Below are 20,555 nucleotides of genomic sequence, written 5' to 3' on the forward strand. Positions count from 1 at the left end.
TATTTTATTCTCTGTATCAACAAGATAAGTGGGTATTGAGTGTTTTTAGGACTGGGTAGTAGGTCGAATTGGGCCACACATAATATTACAATGAGTCTGGCTATATATTACTCCCTCCATCCCACAAAAGATGTCACACTTAAGGGATAATACGAGATTTTAAGAGATTTTATTTTGTGTGTTAAATGGAGAGAGAAAATATAATTTTTATATTCATGTGAGAGAGAACTTTTTCTAAAAAGAGAAATATGACATTTTTTATGGGACAAAAATTAAAAAGAAAAGTATGACATCTTTTATGAAATGGAGTATTTTTTTCACGTGGAATTGATTTAAATTTAAATGTAGCATGCAGATTGCAGGTAGCTTTACATATATTTAAGTCAGAGTTAATTAAAAATCAAAAAGTCAGAGCATCATAGACGAAACAAAAACAAAAGAAGCGACGATTCAAAGCTAAATCTGTTGCTCCTTAAATGGGTAGAAAATGACAAAAAAACGCGATGCACATCCATGCAGATTTATATTTTAATGTACGAACTCAAGAAAATCATGTAAATAAAGTTACGTGCATATCAACAAGATTTCCTAGTAAATAAATTCGAGAAAATTGTCCAAACATCATGGACGCAATCAAAACACATCAGTCGATATCAAAAAACTATCGCCAGTTGGATGAAATGTAAACTACTAGCTGCTCAGATACTTCAGAACCATGAACATCGTATGAAAAGCATCAATGCGTTTACATCCTTAACCAGGGGATTGCCCACGTCCAGTGCGTCCACGTACACCACGACCACGAACTGTTCGGCCACGAGCTCTGCTTGGTGAAGAAGTAACCCCTCCCATGCCAGCCTGCCTCAAGTGTGCTCGCTGCCTTGCTCTCTCCTGTAGATTAATAGTTGTTGCACCACTGTTCAGAGGTGACACAGGCTTTGCACCACTGTCCTGTGGGGGAGTTGATCCACCACTGTTAAGAGGTGACACAGGTTTTGCACCACTGTCCTGAGGGGGAGTCGATCCAGGTTGAACCGAAGATCCAACATCAACAATAGCAACAGTAGTGCTGGTTGATGCTTCCTCAGAGGGAGGATTGGATGAACCAGGTGCCCTATCGGTTTCTGCACTAGAATCTGCACCATGGATAAGCTTATCAGAACTGTCAGTTATGGTCTCATTTAAGTCACCTATCTTCTCTTCCTCTAGTGTATCAGATGTATCAATCTCCCCAGCTTCCAAGCCCAATGGTTCAATACTAGGTGATTTCTCAGGGTCCGTTGATTGTTCGCCTTGTAATTCTCCATTTCCTGGTCCTCCTGTCTCATTGATTGTGCTGCTATCACCATCATTATCAGCAAAATCACCAACCACCTCTCCCTCTTCTTTCTCACCACCTGACTCTGCAACTATGCGTTGAATATCTAGTTCGGTTTGATCTCTCAGTTGATCATCAGATAGCATAGAGTCGCTTGGTTTCTCCAATTTTTCATCTGCAGCATCAACTGGTTCACTGAACTCTTCATCTGCTAATGGTTCTACAGATTGATCTTCTCCAGTGTCAAGCTCATCCTTTTCAACAACTTCTTCCTTAATTTGCTGAAGGTTTCCCATATCATCTGATGATTCTTCAGTGATGACAGCTTCAGGTAGCTTTGTGGGAGGAGCAGCTAGTTCGTCACCTCCCACCTGTAGGCTATCTGGAGCTTTTGACTTTTTATGCAACGGTGCTGGGACATCAGAGGTAGTCTCTTCTGTAGTGAGCATCTCATCTTGCATTCGTTTACGTGCAGATGCTGTTGTGGGAGCACCTGCAGTTCCCTGAATCTCCACACTCTGGGATGGTAATCCAGTATTAGATTCATCTCCTTCTGTCATCTCCACATCACCTTGAGGTTCCTTAGGCTTTGTAATATTAGGACGAACCAGCTTCCTTCCCATTTTAAGGTTTGCTTTTGTTAACACAGGTCTTTTCTCTTTCTCCTCAGCTCTTGCTGCAGGAACACTGGCAGCAGGAGGTTCAGGGGTTTGAGACGATGGTACTGCTTGACCGGTGGACACTGCAACTGCTTGACCGGTGGGAACTGCAACAGATGTTGCATTATCAAGAGGTGGAGCATCTGTCGTGGTAGAGTCAGGGACACCAAAAGCTGGCTGTGCCAATTGTTCAAAATTATCTACAGCCAGGAAATAGGCAGAAGCAAAATCATCCAATATATTACTAGATGCACTTTCCGATTGACTGCCTCCAGGGTTCTTTATTCTTTCCACTTCATCTTGAAGAGCTTTCAAAGCTTGTTTATGCTTTGTAAGGTCGTCGGTGATTCTCCTCTTTTCTTGAGTGACATTTTCATGAGACTCGATTATTGTTTTCCGCATCTTTAGAAATTTTTGTTTTTCTTTATGGTGATCTTCTTTTTCTTTCTTCAGATCATCTCTTTGCCTCTCTACTGTTCTTTCTAGGATTTGTATCCTCGTATCTTTCTCCTTTTCTCTCAGCATCTGTTCTCCTCCAGAATCAACAGTATTTCGTTTTACAAGTTTAGCCTCCTCCAGTTGTTTGGACAAGGCTTGCCTAGCCTCCTCTAATTGTTTGGACAAAGACTGGACCTCTTTGCTCATCTCATCTTTTTCCTTTGCAAGGTTTTCAACCTTCCTTCTTGCTTGCACAGTATACCGCTTAAGTTTATCAATCTCGGATTTCTGAGAAGCTTCAGTTTGTGAGACTTCATTAATCTTGTTCTCTCGTTCACTCACTTCTGTTTTGCTTCTAGCTAGGTCTCTCTCTAGAATTGATACTGTTTCCTGCTTTTCTAATAAAAGCTTCTTAACTTCCTCCAGCTGACTATCCTTTTCCGCTAAGCTCATCTGCATCTGCTTAGAAGATTCCTTCAACTGATTATAATCATTGACATCAACATCCTTGCACTTCTGTACCAACTCGGCAATTCTCTTTTCAAGATGCATTTTTTCTTCCTTCAAAATTTCAACTTCTTTTCTATATGCTTCTAACTCTCTGTCTCTGTCTCTTAGAAGCTTCTCCAAATTCTCATTTTCAATTTTAGCATTCTGAAATGCTTCACGAAGTTTCAGGCATTCTTCAAAATTATGCCGGTTTTCCTCTCTGAGTTGCACATTGCTTTCACGCAGTAATGTAATCTCTCTGACCTGTAGTTGAAGAGATTGAAATTCTTCATCTGTAAGCAATGATGCACGTGATTTTCCTCGCTCTTCCTGAAGCAATGTTTGTGCAGACTCGGCCGACTTCAAAGCACTCTCTAATTGAGATTGCAAGCGATGCTTTTCTTGTTTCAATAATGAGATTTCTGTTTCAGCTATTTCCTTCGACCGTCGGAGATAGTTCACAACACTTTGCAACCCATCATCACCCCCAAGGTTCTTAGAACTGCTTCCAGAAGCTATTCCCTTTTCCTTCTCAGCCAACTTAATGTGCAAGGCTTCAAGTTGACTGTGCAAAATCTTGTTTAGTTCGTTAATTTCAGTGTACGTCTTGTCTGCTTCATTCCTATATACTTCAATGGCCAACTTTTCTGTCTCCCACTTTGACTTCAACTCCACCTGCAAAGACACATAATAAGAATCTCTCAAATTGCATAAACCTCTTGCAAGAAGAAACTACAGAAGAAAACTGTGGAAGGAAGTCTAAGTAGCACAACTTCCTAAACTATCCAGCATAGGACTTCTGTTTGAAAGATACTCAAACAGCACCATACATAAACTATCAATCAATATGTCTCAGCTTTTAGGCTTCACAAGTTCAGATAGTTACTGGAGAAAAATCTGTTCATTAGATTCATTTCATGCTATATATTAGATGAGGTACATCCCATCCATAATAACAGATATGCTCATCCAGCATTCCATATCTCCATGTCCCATTGAATGATATGTTCCATGTTCTTATGAGCCAAACTGTGTGGTGGGATTAAAAATTACGAGCCAGATAATGGATGAATTTCATATAGTCAAGTATAATGATTTCTAGAGGCTTACAAAAAATGGTAGGCTCCTAGGCTCCTAGTCCAAAGTGGTTTTTACAAAGAATACCAACAAATAACAAATCTTCCAAAATCAATGATGTCATACTAGAATTTAAACCAGTAACCAAATTCAAATATATGAATGCACTCCTAGCCCAAGGTGGCCATTTTAAAAAATACAAGTAAATACCTTCCCAAATCAAAGACATCATACCTGCACAAATACTAGTCACTAAATCCAAATTATATATAAACATATAGTATAAGGTTTGCCTAACATAAAAATTTCTTATTGTGAAATCTGTCAGAAGGCTTGCACTGCATATATAACTGACTTGCACTATACCTACAAGTCATTTGAAAGTTGAACCAATATGGGAATTCGCTCGCAATATTTGCTGAGTGTAGAACTAGTTCAGTGCAGTAAATTACAGGTTCAGCTCAAGTGACCAATAGGTGTTGTGCAAACATTCTCACAGTTCTCACAATAAAAGGTTTTATTTGAAGAAAACCCCATATGCACACATATATAATACCAACCTATGCCACAAGAAAAATAGGAATTTTCTATAATTCTCAACTTCATTTGTACAATTAACTACTATTCTGCATCCAGATTATTAACACCAATCATAAGAATAAAAAGAGAAAATCACATATGCAGTAGAAAGGGGTAATACATTTTCTGTCTTTAGCACATCTACCACTTTACGGAGCTCAGATGCTTCTTTTTGTGCCGAATCCAAGGCTTGCGATGTTTTCGTCAACTCTTGAATAGTTTCTGATTGTAGAATAACCTGGAAGAACAAACATAAACCAAATATAGTCATGTATTTCTCTTCAGAAAACCAGCTACTTAAACAAGATATCAAACAAATGTTATGGAACAATTTGTTTTAATAAGAAACAATTTTATTACAAAATCAAAAGGAATAAACATGAACATATACAATGACTAAACCTCAAAAGGTGGAGATAGTTATAAATCAAAACAAATATAAAATGACAGGGTACACATAATACCATAATGTAATAATTCCTACATATTACACTTTAAACCCACATTGTAACGTAACACAGCAGAGAGCAAAGTGGTGCGGAAGGAACCTGTCTCTCATAGTTGTCTTGAGCAGTTCGCCATTTCTTATGCTCCGACTCCAAGTCTTCTTTCAATGTAGAGATTTGGGATTCCATGACTACAATCTGTGATCTGTCACAATACAAGGCATGCAACTTTAGATAATCTCACGTGCAAGAAAATAACCCTGTCCTGCCATAAGCGACTCGTATTACTTTTTTTGACGTCCCACCTAAAGTGACTCATTTCCTTTTTTGGCAAAATATAACGAAATTACTCTCTCCTACTTTATTCTCTCTTCACTTAAATCTCTAAACATCATTTTCTTAATTCTTGTGCACAAAGAAAACAAGAAGATTATGTCCAGTACCACAAACAAATTCATACACCTGACATAAACTTTACCTAATGTCCAGTACCACATACAAATTCATACACCTGACTCCAACTTGTTTATTTGCATACTCAAATTGCAAAGAAGAAATTTGTTTGAACGCTGCTGAAGTATCATTCATTCATTGTTATTTAGTACCACATCAATTTTCATGAACTTCACTTCTCAGGCCTTCCAAGATATACTGTAAATTATCCACTGAAAGGGTGTTCACAACTTCACATAGGGCATATGAAAGCTTACATTTTTACAGAAAACGCATCCTTCACACTAGCAATCTCAGATAAAGCACCAGCAAGAGCCTCTTCTTTCCCAGAAGTTGCAGAAATTGCTTCCTCAGTCTTCAGCTTACATTCACTCTCAAGTTCATTAACATGCTCCCTGAGCAAATGAATCTCGTTTTCTAGCGACCTCTTAACTTCATCAGCCTATAACATGAAAAGACATAAATTGCAATGGAAAATTAGGTCAGTGAAGCAGACAATTACGGGAGGATAAATCTCAACAATACCTCTTTCTTAAAATTCTCATGGGCCAACTCCAACTGTGTGAGGGCTTCTTCATTTACTTGAGCGATGCTCTTGTACTAGTGTGGACAAATGAAATTCAGCACTTCTAACTAAAGGCAGAATGTAAACACCCAAACAAGACAAGAATATACCTGAAGCATGTGATTTTTGCTTGCCTCTGCTTCCTCTCTTAATTTCTCAATTTCATCCCTGAACTTGGCCAGCATCTAAATATATGACAGTGAATATGATCATTTTCAGTGTATAACAAAGATTCATTCTTTACAGCAAAGTAAAGAAATCACTAACAAACATTTCCAAAAATTAACTTTGGAGATTATGTTTAAGCTGACTGATGATGATTATATTACAATATTATTAGATTAGGATATCACAAGTTCAGATCAAAGAGACAAGCTAGCACAGGAGCAGAGATTTTGATTAACTATGGAAGACTTTTGCTCACACAGATTCCTGGAAACTTAAACTATAGGTTAATCCTTCCATACAAAATTGCTGGTAGAATTATATGGAAAGAATGATACTTAAAGTATTGCAAGCCCAAGAGAGGGTTATCAGAAACATAAAAACAGAAGAGTGATGTTACAGCATGGTAGTAGACCTACAAATTTACTGCCTAAGTTAACACCGGTGCTGTCATAATCTGCTAACAGCTAATCATATATTTTTCCTGAATTTACTTATTCCTCATTGCTGAAGCAGTTAAAAACAGATGAGCTATAACTCTCGGTGACATGCCTAGACTAGTTAGATAGCAGTAAAGGACTTGACACAAAAAGGGCCAATCTCATTCAAATTTTTAAACCACCGCCATTCATCTATACTTGTGTGCCCCACGCCCCAAGAGCGCTTTTGACAACATTGGTGGCACAAGCACCACAGCTCTAAGAAGATAGAATAATCTATTACATGACTCACAAGGGAAGATGGATAAATTGGGACAGAAGGTATCCTGATTTCCGGGAGAGGGGATGGCCGTGAATGAGAAGCAGGAAGGAACTAACAATCTCACTCGTCACATGACGCACGGGGCAGGTGGCCGGTGTGCTGGGAAAAAATATGGATGTTGGCACAAGGCAGTCTGACACCATGATTGAAGGGCGGGCTCACAGGTGCAGGAACAAGTGCATCGTTGGGTGCAGGGTATGATTTAGAATCCCAGGGTGCTGGTGAAGGAAGCATGTGGGTACACATGCCTGAGTTGTTCTGGTAGTTTATGATTAGCTATTTAATGTTTTTTAGTTAGTTAAAGATTTTATTGTTAGTAGGGCCGCAGGCTCCATATCTGGGTTTTGCTTGGCCCAAGAAATTAAACCATCTAGATTTTTCCTTCTGAGATCAGCAGCGCTGTGTGCTTTGGAATTGAAAGAACAAATTCTACGTTTTAAATGCTCTGGTTACTCTTCATTATTGTTTATTTGGTTTATTTGAGTACCCTTGTTTTGGTTATCATTGTTAGTTCTCCTTTAACTCAGTTTTTTTACTTTTGTTGGTTTTTCTTTTACTCAAACACCATCCCTGACCCAGGTTGTCCATAAAAATTTAAAAACACAACAGGTGTAAGCAGAAACTACATGAAAGACTTGTCACGGTATATTTATAGAGGTCATCCAATGTAGAAACATAGACGTCAATTTCAGCAAATGTTTTGAATTCTCCAATAGTCAGGATATCTAATAATTTAGATTTCATAACCATTAGTGCGAGGATTAACCAAGGAAAGCCAATCTGTTCTTCATCACACTCACATGACTCATAATGGCCATATAACTACTTGTTTATCGTTTGCATTGCAGAGTGTAAGAAACAACAGCAAGAATTATTGAAAGATGGGACATGTGTGCAAGTCAAAAATGTTCATATGAACCAAATTTTAGCGGGTATTATTCGAGTTGGCACACAAAAGACAAGATACATAACGAATATCAGAAGACAGAAAGTTTTAAATACCTTTTCAGAAGAAGAAGAAGAAGGTCCACTATCAGCACCATCAGAATCCTGCAGTGTATAGAAAAATGAAAGAAAATATGAAGAAACACCTAGTAGCTTGAGAATAGAAAATTTTGAAAGACAATAGAAGGTCCACTATCAAAACTCATCAATCGTTTAATCAGATTCATGAGGAAACTCAACATGTGTTTCAAAAACCCCCTATAAGGTGGTAACAAAAATAATTAGAGACTAGAGAGATTTCTAATTTTATTCAGAAGTTAATGGTTTTTGAAGAAAAAAAGCTACAGCTAATATTACCAAATATAAATTCACAAGAAAAATTATAAAGCTCACTAATCATCTGAACTAGTTACGAGGAGGACACGAATATCTTATAAGAGTTAATAACATGGAATATAGAACGTTTTCAAAATATAATAATAACAAAGCTCAAAGGGTATTTGATCATTTCAGATAAATTTCATTCAGTGTCTGGAATTTTTAACTTGATACCAACTACTGTAATGCAAGTAATTGCAATTTCATTTGTATGGCATTCCTTGTAAACCCACAGGAGTTTGCCATTTACTTCATTCACTACACATCATCATTCCAAGTTCATTCCATTCTAACCTTACTCCATCCATGCATACCAATCATCACCTAAACTACATAGAACTCTTGAACTAGCAGCATAATTTACTTGCATGCAAATGTGAATTACTAATTTATTATGAATGTCTGCGCTAATAGCAGTTCATCACTACAAATATTTTCATAATTTAATGTATAATATGCATGACTGTTCCCACACTATTTGCTGACTCTTAATCTGGAACGAGGCAAGATAGAGTATAGAAGATCCAAATGTCTAGGCCATACCTTTGTCCTTGTAGATTCCATAATCTTCTCCAGATCAGAATATCGAGCCTGGATAACATATTCAGACCAGTCAAAAAGACCATTGACTAGAAGGAATAGAGCAATAAAAGATGAAAACATATTCCATTTGAATATGACAATCACTAATAACACAGACGCACCTCTGCAATTGCTGCTCTAGAATTAGCATTTGCCACAGATCGCAAAGAATTAGCCAATTCTTTGTTCAATTCATCAATTTGTTTATGAGCATCCTTCAAACTACTCCCATGCTCAAGAGAAAGGCTTCGAACAAGATCCCGTTGTTCCTGAAGTTCTCTTTTTGCCTCAGCCCATTCTCTCTGCATAGAAAGTAAAAGTACTTTATAATAACTAACAAATGGAGTTTTTTCAAAATGACAAACTTCAGATTAAGAATTCAATTGCAAGACCTGTATGCATGCTGGAAATATTAGAGAAACCATGTATCTGTCGACATTCTCATATGCGACAAATCACAGGAAAGAAGTACCTCAATTTTGTTTACATAATCTTCTTGTTTTCTCCTCTCAACACCTCTAGCCTCCTAAACAATGAAGACATATTAGAGTCGCGACTGCTAACCTTAAAGAGGGAAAAAGTGGGAAAAGAATAGCTACCTCACGCACTTCCTCTGCACTCTGCATGGTGTCCAAAGTGGCCTGAGCACAGTCAAAATATTGAAAGTTAGAATACATCTTTTTACACGTTATTAATCACTTAAGAGTTTTTGTTACGATAATAATTATGATACTGCACTCACAGAGTCCAGCTACCGACGCATCTCAAATTTTAAAATATAAGAGAAGATTACCTGAAGTCGATGAACCCTCTCACTCAAACTACAAACTTCATCAGAAGCTCTTTTCTCAGAGTTCTGAAGCATTTCCTTTTCTTGCTTCAAAATTGATACCTAAAAGAGAAACAGTATACGTGATCAATAAGAACCTTAGAGTAAACATAACCAAAGAGAGACCTAAAAAATACCTCCATTGTCAACTTGCGAGACAGTTCATTGGCAGCATCCAAGGACTCTGCACTTTCACGGAGTTTCCTTTGGTAGTCAACTATTATCTGAGAGAACTCAACATTTCTTGCTCTAATTCCATTATGCTCTTCCCTCTGGTGCAAACCATAAATCAAAGCAACACATGTCACGCACCAGACAAAAAGGTTATCAACACGGAGATTAACACAAAATTGTCAAGTAAAATAATTTTCCATTAGCTTCCACAATTAACAGGTTTATGCCACTCCTAAGGATAAATCATTAAAGAAATAAACCTGTTGCTCAAACTCCTTCATAAACCTGGCAAGTTTTTCTTCTGCAAACATTGCTACCGTTTCCAATCTATCACGATCAGATCGCAATGATATGAGGTCATTCCTGAAGTAGAAGAATAAATACGTTCCAATTAGTATATAAAGCTAAACTTACTAATGACAGAATTCATTGTGTGTTTATCCAACAGTACAATGAGTTAATGTGTTAAGACTAAAAAAGGTATAAGAAGTCATCTTACTAACAGAAGCATCTTCATGGGAATCATAAGAAAGTGTTGTGAAATATAATTACAACTTAATTCCCTCATAACTATGGCATGGTCAACCCAATAGTGAAGAGATTGAACTTGCACTGATTTCTAAACAATTGATCTGAAACAAAATCCCATTAACTTCCAAGTCCACATGCCTTGTTAACCTATATAAATAACCAGGTTCACCAACTCCACAAATATTAATGCAATCTTCTTCTCCCCTATTCCCTCTGAAACAGATCATTTTCATCATGTTCCTAATAATACTAACAATTTGCCTCTGCTCTATCTGGTAAGGTATAGCAAAATCTAGGAAATCCATTCAACAGGAGTTGGTCATTGTTTACTTCATTGCGGAAGTACCACTGATAATATCAATAGAACTAATTGCACTGCCCCTGGTGGCATAATACAACAGTTTCCGGCATTACAAATTTACAACGGAAGTTAATGTTGATATAATTAAATATTGGTGTAACAATTTTGTCAAATAGATTAGCTTGATTGGTAGCAACCAATCATATTTAAAACAGGTATACATAATGAAGTTACAAATTAAACATAGATTGCTGCATTAAATTTCACACAATGCCCAATTGGGATCGAATTCCCACATTTGAGTGGCCATAATTTTTTCAACACTCTTATACTAAGATCCTGTAATACCACTATAGTTTCTTCTAAGATTTCACCCATTTTGAAATTTCACCCACTCGGAGAGGACATGCAAAACCCAAAGTGATACTCCTCCCATCCAGGATTAAATGGCTCACTTCGACTCAGTACAGGTTTGAAGAATGTAAAGAAAAGTGGGTGGAAAAAGTTAGTGGAATAAGTTCATGGAATGTGGGGCCATCCACCAAAAATAAGTGAAATGGGGCATATGGTGGACATCCAAAAATAGCTATGGGACATTTAATGGCGGGCGAAGGGAGTACATTATAAGCCATTGTGGCTATTGGCTAATAGACCATGAGATATTGATTGATAATCTAACCAAAAGGACAGGAATCAATAGCTCTACAGTGCTCTAAAGATGTCAGAAGATGTTTTACTTGCCCAGGGTGAACGTTTGATCATGTTTTACCTCAAATTTAGTTCACCACTATGGTGGTTGATAAAGCCAATCATTTTTCCCTTAACTTGAGGAGAAGAGAAGTGAAAGGTGCGAACCTCATTTTACAACCACAAAGTTACAGGAAAGAATACCATAAAAACATAAACAAGAATGAAAATACGAGACGCTCGACAAAATAAAAACAAGCAAGCATAGCATATGCTTACTTGGACTTTGCCAAATCTTCTTCCAGACTTCTCAGACGCTCTAAAGTATGTTCATGCTTTCTTGATGCCTCCTATAAATTATCACAGTATACAAATAAGGCTGAGGAATATGAGACAGAACAACAATGTATGCATTTATCATCCTATAATTTTTATGGATCCATACATGGCTATTTTCTTGTACGGGTATAATCTCCCTGCCTCCTCGCTCTGCAAAATGAATATATTGCTAATTAATCAGTAGATCTTTAGAAACAGAAAATATTGCCTTTAAAAACAACAGAAAATGGAAAGCTTCTAGAAGAGTGTTGTGGAAAAACAGAAAAGGGACAAGGCTCAGATAAAGAAGATAATGTATGATGTACTATTGTTCATTGTTAAAAAAGGTCAACAAAAAGAAAAGGGCTATATTTGAATCCCAATTTTTGGATATACAGATACAGTCAATATCTTCATGACTTTGTAATCTTAAGAAACTTGTTAAAACGAGGAACTATGCAGTATTTTCAGAATGCCCAATAGGGTAACAAAATCCAAGACACTCCATATTGTAAACTTGCTAGAGTTTAGAGGACGAATAAGCACATGAGATAAAACACAGCAAAGAACATATAGCAACAGGAAGAACCTGGAACTGCTTCAAGCCCGTGAGTAGGATAAGCACGAAGTTTTTGCTCCTCTTCATAGAGCCTCTTGTACATGGCCACCTATTTGCATATGAAAACAGCTTATCCAATATAACTTTAACTTGCACAAAAAGTACTAGAGATTTACAAACCGAGCATTTTAGAATCTTACAGAGGTATGAAGCGACTCAATCATGCGCTCCTGTTCCTCTGCCCTCAGCAACACTGCTTTAACTTTAGACACTGTCTCTTCTTTATGCATCTGAAGCTCCTTCTCATACTTTTCCTGCAAATGTTTCAAGGTCCCAAGTTTAATATCACCGAATGAACATGATATAAGAAAATATAATATAGCATAAAAGCTGCATATTGCCTTTAACTCTGCTCCGCTATCTTCAATCTGATCAGATAGATTGTGTACAATACTGCGCAACTGGACATTCTGTTCAACTAATCCATTTATGTCTTTGAAGGTCAACTGCAAGAGTGAATAAGTTCAATGGTCATTAACTCCTTATTCGAATAATGCAAGAATACATGAAAAGTAGACAAACATCTACCAGGCGGTCCAATATGACGTTTTCAGCTCTAGATTCAGTACCCACTGGCACAGAAATCCCACTAATGAGCTGATCATCTTGATAAGGGGAAACTGATCCACAACGCAACTGGACATCTCTACACTCCTTTAACAGTACAGCCACCTAAGACAACAACAAAAACAGGTATAGAATATAAAGGTTGGCAGCCTCAACCATATACTACCTACTGCAGAAAGCTACATTGTTCATATACAGAGTAAATCCCAAATATGTTTTTTCATAAGCCACGTCATATTATAATAAACCAATAGAACATTATCGTATTAAGAAAATGACATTTTCGCAACCAAACCTGTTGCTGGAGCTCAACAATCTCCTTCTGAGCAACTGCATAGTCACGCTCCTGCCTCTTTAACGTAGCCTGAAAGAGAAATTGGATCAGCAACAGCCTAAAGAATAGTATCTCACAGTCCACAGAGCCAATGTGCTTAGTTAAAAACATTTCAAAACAGACTGAGGGACAAACCTTGAGCTCCTGAATGGTAATCTGCAGAGTGGAATGTCCTGATAGTGTCTGCTGCAGTTTCTGATCTAAGGCAGAGTAGGCCTCGACAAGTCTTTCATGTTCTTCTGCAAAAAGAGCTTATTGCTTAGGGCTTTGACAAAGCATATAAAATTTGGAGACAGGGCAAAAAAATAAAAGAAAATCTGAAGCGGTCAGTGATTGCATCAGCAGAGATCTATACCCTTCACTGGTTTTTCGCTACAAAAATAGTACTACCTCTGTCTTTGAAAAATAGAAACTATTGAAATGGCACGGGTTTTAATACACAATTGGTAAAGTAAGAGATGATAATTGGTAAAGTAAGAGAGAGGGAGAGAAAAGTGAGTAAAGTAAGAGAGAGGAAAGAAAAAGTAGTAGAAGTAGTGTTAGTGGATTGTGGGGTCCACTTCCTAAAACAGAAAGTTTAGAAAGTTTCTATTTTTAAGGGACGGACCAAGGAAATAGTTTCTATTTTTAAGAGACGGAGGTAGTATTATTTGAGATGGCAAAAGAATACAAGAATAGAAGGTTAACACATAGGAAAGAAGGGAACAAGAGGCACATATTGCCAGGCTATAGCATATAAAAGAATCGACTTGTACTTAGTAATACATTAATGTTACAAACTTTCAATGACAAACATATACGATTAAAAACTAAATCTGTTTCATAGTTTACACACACATCATATACCTCTTTCATCCATGATGACTCCAGCTTTTTCTTCAATTTCATAAAGCACCTAACAAACGAAATCAGAAGGTAAGAAAAGAGTAATCATATAAAATAGAATTCAGAGAATACTTCCAACAACTGCAAAAAAGCCTTTCTATTTATAGAGATGAAGGTGCAAAGAAATCGCACGCGTTCCAATATAGCTTGGGATTGCTTTCTCCCCAACTGCTCGTGCCGTAGAGCATCAACAGCCTCTTGATATTTTGCATATATTTTCCCCAGCTTCAAAAAGGAAAACAAAGAACAAAGATCAGAAGAATTACACAATGAGCTAAAGTTAGGCCCACGAACTTTCTTTGCACAAAGTACTAAAGTGAATATTATACTGCTCTCTAAGATATATCACAAGATACATAAAAGAGATAGCACTCACACTCCATCCATCCCTAAGAAGTGAAGCTGCCAATGCTGTTCCAGAAACTCCGGCAGGAACTACAGGAATAATTGCTCGATCATCCAAAACCATTTCATCAGCATCAACTGAATTTGTCAATCTAAAAGAAAGAAAATACAAACAGAGGCTTAGTCCATCCAGAGATAATATTGCATATTAAGTTCAGAGAAACACAACTATGCAAATCAGAGTGCATGTTCAAAAACAGCTTTTTGTCAATAATGTTACAAATTGTTATTCTGATCACATAGACACAGTAAATGAGTATAAGCTTCATGAATTTCCCGAAAACAGTACATACAAATAAGCAGTGATATTAGATTGCATTAAGAAGTACTAGCTATTACCTTCATACAGCAATTACCCTTCATTTTGATTGGAGAAACAAATGACAGGCTAAAAATTCCAAAACACGCAATATAACAAAAAAACAGGGTGTACACAGAGAATAATTGAAGGCTTTGATAGCAAAATAAAAAATTTAATTAAGTGTTTAACTAAATTAAGACAATCCTAGAATCATAGTCAAGATATAGTGATAATTTGTTTATCTCGAATGAATAAATTAATTTAGCATAAATGCAGCAAACGTCAGTCACTCTACAGATAAACTAAGACCAGTGGAAACTTCCAAAGTAAGTGCAACTGTACTAGAAATGTAAAACATATCAGAGTTATGAACTGTCTGTATGAGCCTATGAGCATATATTTGTCAATCAAGCACACACAACATAGATGTAGATGGCATAAAATAAATCATCTACCATAATGTACTGGCCTTTTACCCTTCTGTTCAGCAACTTTGACAAAATTAATTATGTAATTATTAAAATGAGAGTCAAGAAACTACAGCGCTGCCTGTTTGGCAGGTTTTGGAGACGACATAGTGGAGAAGGAATGAAAAATTCAGGTTGATAGTTGATACAAGGAATGAGTATATGAACAGTGATTCGACATCTCATTCATTGGGAATTAACCACAGCGCCCCATGTTAGGAGGCACTCAAATTCATTCATTTCTAATTTTCTATTACCATTATATTTCCCATTTCCAGTCCACCAATTTTACTAAGCACCAATTAAGATATAAATATTACAAATTGAGGATCCTAAATACAGAAAGAGGAAAGCATGAATACCAGCTTGTCAAATATGTACTTAAATGCATTTAAAGTTCCAAAACAACTCACAAGCCAGTTGTAAAACTACTCAGAGGAAGGTTTTGAAGCTCATTTCCTCTTTTTAACTTCTCCAATTCTGTTTGGCAGCTTTGTAGCGTATCTTTTAAATCAGCATATTCCTACTCCGACAGAAAGTCAATGGAAGTTTGTTAAATATGGCACAACTCAGACAAAGAGAACACAAACTAAAAAAGAACTAATTATTGCCAGCAAATCATGATTGCTGACATACATACCTTTTCCACTTCCTTCCTTGCAGACACTTCTTTATCAAGCTTATCTTTACTTTCAGTTTCAACTTGATTTAAGTGAGTCTGTTAAGAACAAGCATCATAAATTATAGCATTACAAATGTATAAAATATTTAATGAAGCAAACTGGTATTGAACATAGTATCAATAAGCAGAGCTCACTTCAAGAGCCTTGATGACTCCCTCAAGTTCTCCTGCCTTCTTGGACCATTCCTCTGAGCTTTCTTTATATAAATCAGCAAGTTTGGTTATCTACAAAAATTTTGACCCTTAGACTGCATGCATACAACAAGCTTATGTGGATATAAATATATGACTCTGGTCACTCACATCAGCGTAAATTAAACATAAGAAAAAATTACAGAAAATGGATAACTTAAATCCATGAATGACAAGAGTGCTACAAACAATGTACAAATATTTTTACTCAATGCATTGATCATATTTATTTCAAACAAGTATCATAAACTGTGGTGAATAAAAGTAAGTTCACTAAATGTAATCAATTTGGAGTATATGAATGAGATCCATGCAGCAGATAATATGATAAGACGGGTATCTGATTCAGATGAAATCAAAAGCATGACTGCTGTGCGATACTTACTGTTGAAATTTCAGCTGAGAAACGCTGCTCAGCTGCTGCTGCTGCATCCTTAGTTGACAACAACTCCTAAACAAACAAGACAAATAACACATAGTCAGAGTGATCAAAAATTGATGTGATGATAGAATTTGTAGATCAAAGATGGAACAGAAACACACTATTTCGATCGATGCAAGTTTCTCCTCCAACTCCCTCGCTTTGTCTTTGTGAAATTTTAGAGAATTGGCACTCTCCTTCAATTTGTGTTCAACCTGGAATCAGTAAAGTGATTAAGCTTGTGAAACATATTTCTAAGAAAACTATGCATGGTAAAGCTATTGAATTGTTCTTTTCTTTCTCAAGAGGTCCAAGAGAAACAAAATCTTACATCCGCAAGTTTGCCAGACATATCAGCCTCATATACTCCATATTCCTTCCGGACCTGGATCAGATCATTAACCTTAGTCGTCAACTCCTCATTAAGCCATGAATTATGCCTCTCGAGAAGCTCCTTCTCCTGCTCAGCTCCAAATTAGATGTATTATTAGTACCACCATACACTAAACTGAAGTTGAATAGGAAAGAAATGCCAAGAGGCAATCTTTACAATACCAGGTCTAAGTACATCAAACATGTGAAAAAAGAATGCCAGAAAGCAAATCAAAGATACTCTAAATTTAAGGGTCCACCAAGTACACATGATTTTGTAATTCATGTACTAGATACATTTGACTAACCAGCTTCTGACATTGAATGCCATGACTCATGATATGAATTATGATGCTAACACTCTTAAATGTCCACAAGAAAAAACAGCATTACAATAACTTGAAGATGTCACTAAATTAATTTTCCCAGATTGTATTTTTGTATAAGAAGTGGCAACTGCAGGAAACAGGATACATAGATGTGTACATCTGTGCTAATCATAAGATTTCCACATGCTTGTCTGGATGCTTGTCGTTATCAATAATTTTAAATAGAATGACATACATGTTAAGAATCAAAACGATGATAGAAAATTGAAATGTAACGGAAATTAAGATAGAAAAGAAACAGCAAAAATTTTCCAAGAAAAATGAACAAATCATCTCACCTGCAAAAAACGGTCGGATGTTGCATGCAATCGCCCCAATTCAGATTCAATGTCCCTTATCCGTGCATCTTTTGATGCAAGGTTTTCAGTCAAATTAACCTTCAAAACATGACAGTCAATAAAAATACGCAACACTCAGGAATGCAACTTGGTTGTTATTGATGGAACTTGGAATTTCAACATTCTAAAGCAAATATTTCAAAAATATTCTCATCAAAATTAAAATGAGACACAGATTATGCACACCATAGGTAACTATTCAATGACCTGGGCAAATAGAGCAGTATAATTTGATAAATGTAGTCCACTAAAACCAAAGAAAAACATATAGGAAAGAATAATGAGTTATGGCAGCGTACAATCTTATCAAGATAACTCTTTATTGTAGCATTTTTCTCGTTGATTTCCAAGTCCCTTTGTTCCACCAACTCCATCAGCTGCCTCTTCGATCTATGAAGCTCTGATGCTTCCCTCATCAACCTCTCTACCTCCCCATCCTTTTCAATCTAGTAGCCGAAAACAGAAACCAACCACGAGTTAACAGTTGTCCAACAAGTGACCAAAACAAAAAGGTATAAATAAAGACTCACAGATTGAAGCAGAAATTGCTGTTTCTCGACTTTCAGCCCCGCAATTTCAGCATCGCGCTGTTCGAGCAAAGCACTTGTCTCGGTGTTCTGTAGCTGGAGAGACGAGTACTCCGCAGAAAGGGAAACGTATTTTTGTTCGTTGAGTGCGCACGTCTGCTCGAGAGTGATAGAGGCAGCGTCGGCCTCCGCCTTCACCGTCTCTATTTGATTGTACAGTCCACGGATGAAGTCGTCCGCTTTCTCCGTCAAGAGCGCCGCATCGTGCGAGCACCGCCGGTATTCTTCGTCCGATACGAAAAGCGGCATCTCCGCCTCTTCCTTATTCTTCGATTTAAACAGGAATTTCTTCAGATATGTATCTCATTCAACGATGGAAAAACCCTAAGTTCAAATTCGATTGTGGGAGATGTGTGCGTTTTTGGGGAATGCTAGAAAACGGAGGGATGCTGGTTTTTTGAAGCTCTTCAGTTTCACACGACATATAACTATAGTAGAACCGACGGAATTTCGTGAGTTTAATTTTCCCTAAACGCCGTTAATGAAGCCGCACACCGTAATTTTTTACCCGTTGCTCGATGATTTTTTGCTTAAAAGGAGTATCAGTCGAAATAAAATTTCAATAGATACGTGATTCAACATAATTGTATAGCCTCGAAAGTGCATATATACAAAATGCAAAAACAAAATTCTTCGAACATTCTCATATCGTCAGGATTCTTGCAATTCATAGGAAATTCTTGGAATTGAAGCTTGAGGAATAATGATTGATTGATATATTTCCATATGCCTAGTCCAAAAACTATCATATATAGTTAGGTGTCAATGTTTATGGTTCTGAGCACTAGCAGTTGTGACCGATCGCAAGGGCCTAGCAATCGGTCACTACATCAGCTCCCACTGACGAGCACCTCCATTCGCCTCCTGCCCAGGGCCGCTCCAGCGCCTCAGCCGAGGCCGATAATTTTTTATTTTTATTTTTTATTAAATTTATTCTTTTATAAATACCTCACAATCCCATTCATTAATAAATTTCTTCTCCTATGATTGAAGAATTGTGGTCACGTAGGCACTGATGTTTTATTTTTTTTTAATTTGCTTCGCGTTGTATTCTTTTTTTCAATATTGTAATATATCGAATAATTAATTATTCATGTATTGTAACTTAATTAAATTATTTAGACATTGATATAAAAAATAAAATAAAATAGTGATGATGTGGAAATGAGATAGGCTCTGAGATAGGCTCTGGGATGTGCTTTTGCAGGGATATATGCTCTAAGATGAGCAGGAGAAAATAGAGATAGGCTTCGGAGAGAGGTCGCCACTACTAATGCTCTAATTAGGACAAGGGTTGGAAATTTTGTACGTGAGCATGGGTCGTGCGGTTGTGCAACCAACTGCACGACTTGTGCTTAGCTCTCGATAAGGTGCTCTCAACTGATCCCACCCCAATGCACGATCACATGGGTCGTGTAGTCATCGTCCTTCCACAAACTCGTGCACTGCCGCATGGGTCGCATGCCAATGCTTGCTTGCATACGACCTTTAAGGTGCTCTTAACCTCTTCATGACACCATTTGCACGTCTTTTCATCTTTTATCCCCTGTTTAAGTCATTTTTACTTCAAAACTCAACAACTTTATCAACATATCAAAATATTAGGCATTAACTCAAATATATCAATTAAACATCTAAATCAATCAAAGTTAGATGAGAGTCACCCCCAAAAATCATATTCATGTTGAGTTTATCAATACCATTATCTATTTTGGCAAGAATGTTATTGTACATAAGGAATAATGATAAAGTCTCAAGGAATAATAAGGGCATCCACAACCCCGTTCCAGGGTCAGGCCCCAAATCCCCTCTACTTCATCATATTCACAACTTTAAATTATTTTACTCTTAAAATTGAAAATATTGAACAAGTATATTTCAAAAAATTTATTCATTAAGAAATTATAAATTACAAACCCTAAATTTTTTTAAAAAATTTACAAACCCTAAAAATCAAAACATACAAGTCCTATGAAGCCAAAAAATTAAAATTCATAAAAATTGAAAATGTTGAGCAATTATACTTCGAAAAATTCATAACAATAACGTAGAAAGAATAAAATGTTGTGGAGTTTAAATAGGCAAAAAAAAAATTAAAAAATCAATTTTTATAAAAAAAATTAAAAAAATGGTGTTGGGGTCTGGCCCGTGCGCTCGCAACGCCGGGACAGGCCACAATTGGGCGGCCCCAGGCCTCTCCAGCGTCCCCGGGCCTCTCCACCACCACCTGCAATGCTCCAGGCCCCGGGACTGGACCCTAGGTGCGGTCCGGCCCCATTTTTTTTATGAGAGTTGCGGAT

General features: G+C 37.0%; 1 protein-coding gene across 1 annotated transcript; it reads right to left on the reverse strand.

Moving 5' to 3' along the window:
* Positions 1 to 488: 488 nt before the first annotated feature.
* LOC125197049 (nuclear-pore anchor-like) lies at positions 489 to 18,722 on the reverse strand. The gene is made up of 34 exons (XM_048095745.1): positions 18,199 to 18,722; positions 17,968 to 18,114; positions 17,609 to 17,707; positions 16,901 to 17,029; positions 16,692 to 16,784; positions 16,534 to 16,599; positions 16,092 to 16,181; positions 15,915 to 15,992; positions 15,688 to 15,797; positions 14,478 to 14,598; positions 14,234 to 14,326; positions 14,063 to 14,111; positions 13,352 to 13,455; positions 13,178 to 13,246; positions 12,844 to 12,987; positions 12,657 to 12,761; positions 12,456 to 12,569; positions 12,286 to 12,364; positions 11,824 to 11,867; positions 11,658 to 11,728; positions 10,120 to 10,222; positions 9,823 to 9,957; positions 9,650 to 9,748; positions 9,456 to 9,497; positions 9,329 to 9,382; positions 8,979 to 9,158; positions 8,818 to 8,865; positions 7,954 to 8,001; positions 6,135 to 6,209; positions 5,985 to 6,059; positions 5,717 to 5,901; positions 5,109 to 5,211; positions 4,682 to 4,798; positions 489 to 3,579 (listed from the first exon to the last, which is right to left on the reverse strand). Exons 1-34 carry the CDS (start codon positions 18,502 to 18,504, stop codon positions 754 to 756), a joined length of 6,201 nt encoding a protein of 2,066 aa, XP_047951702.1. The 5' UTR covers positions 18,505 to 18,722; the 3' UTR covers positions 489 to 753.
* Positions 18,723 to 20,555: the final 1,833 nt, after the last annotated feature.

Source organism: Salvia hispanica, chromosome 6 (genome assembly GCF_023119035.1).
Source record: "Salvia hispanica cultivar TCC Black 2014 chromosome 6, UniMelb_Shisp_WGS_1.0, whole genome shotgun sequence".
Classification (NCBI taxonomy): Eukaryota; Viridiplantae; Streptophyta; class Magnoliopsida; order Lamiales; family Lamiaceae; genus Salvia; species Salvia hispanica.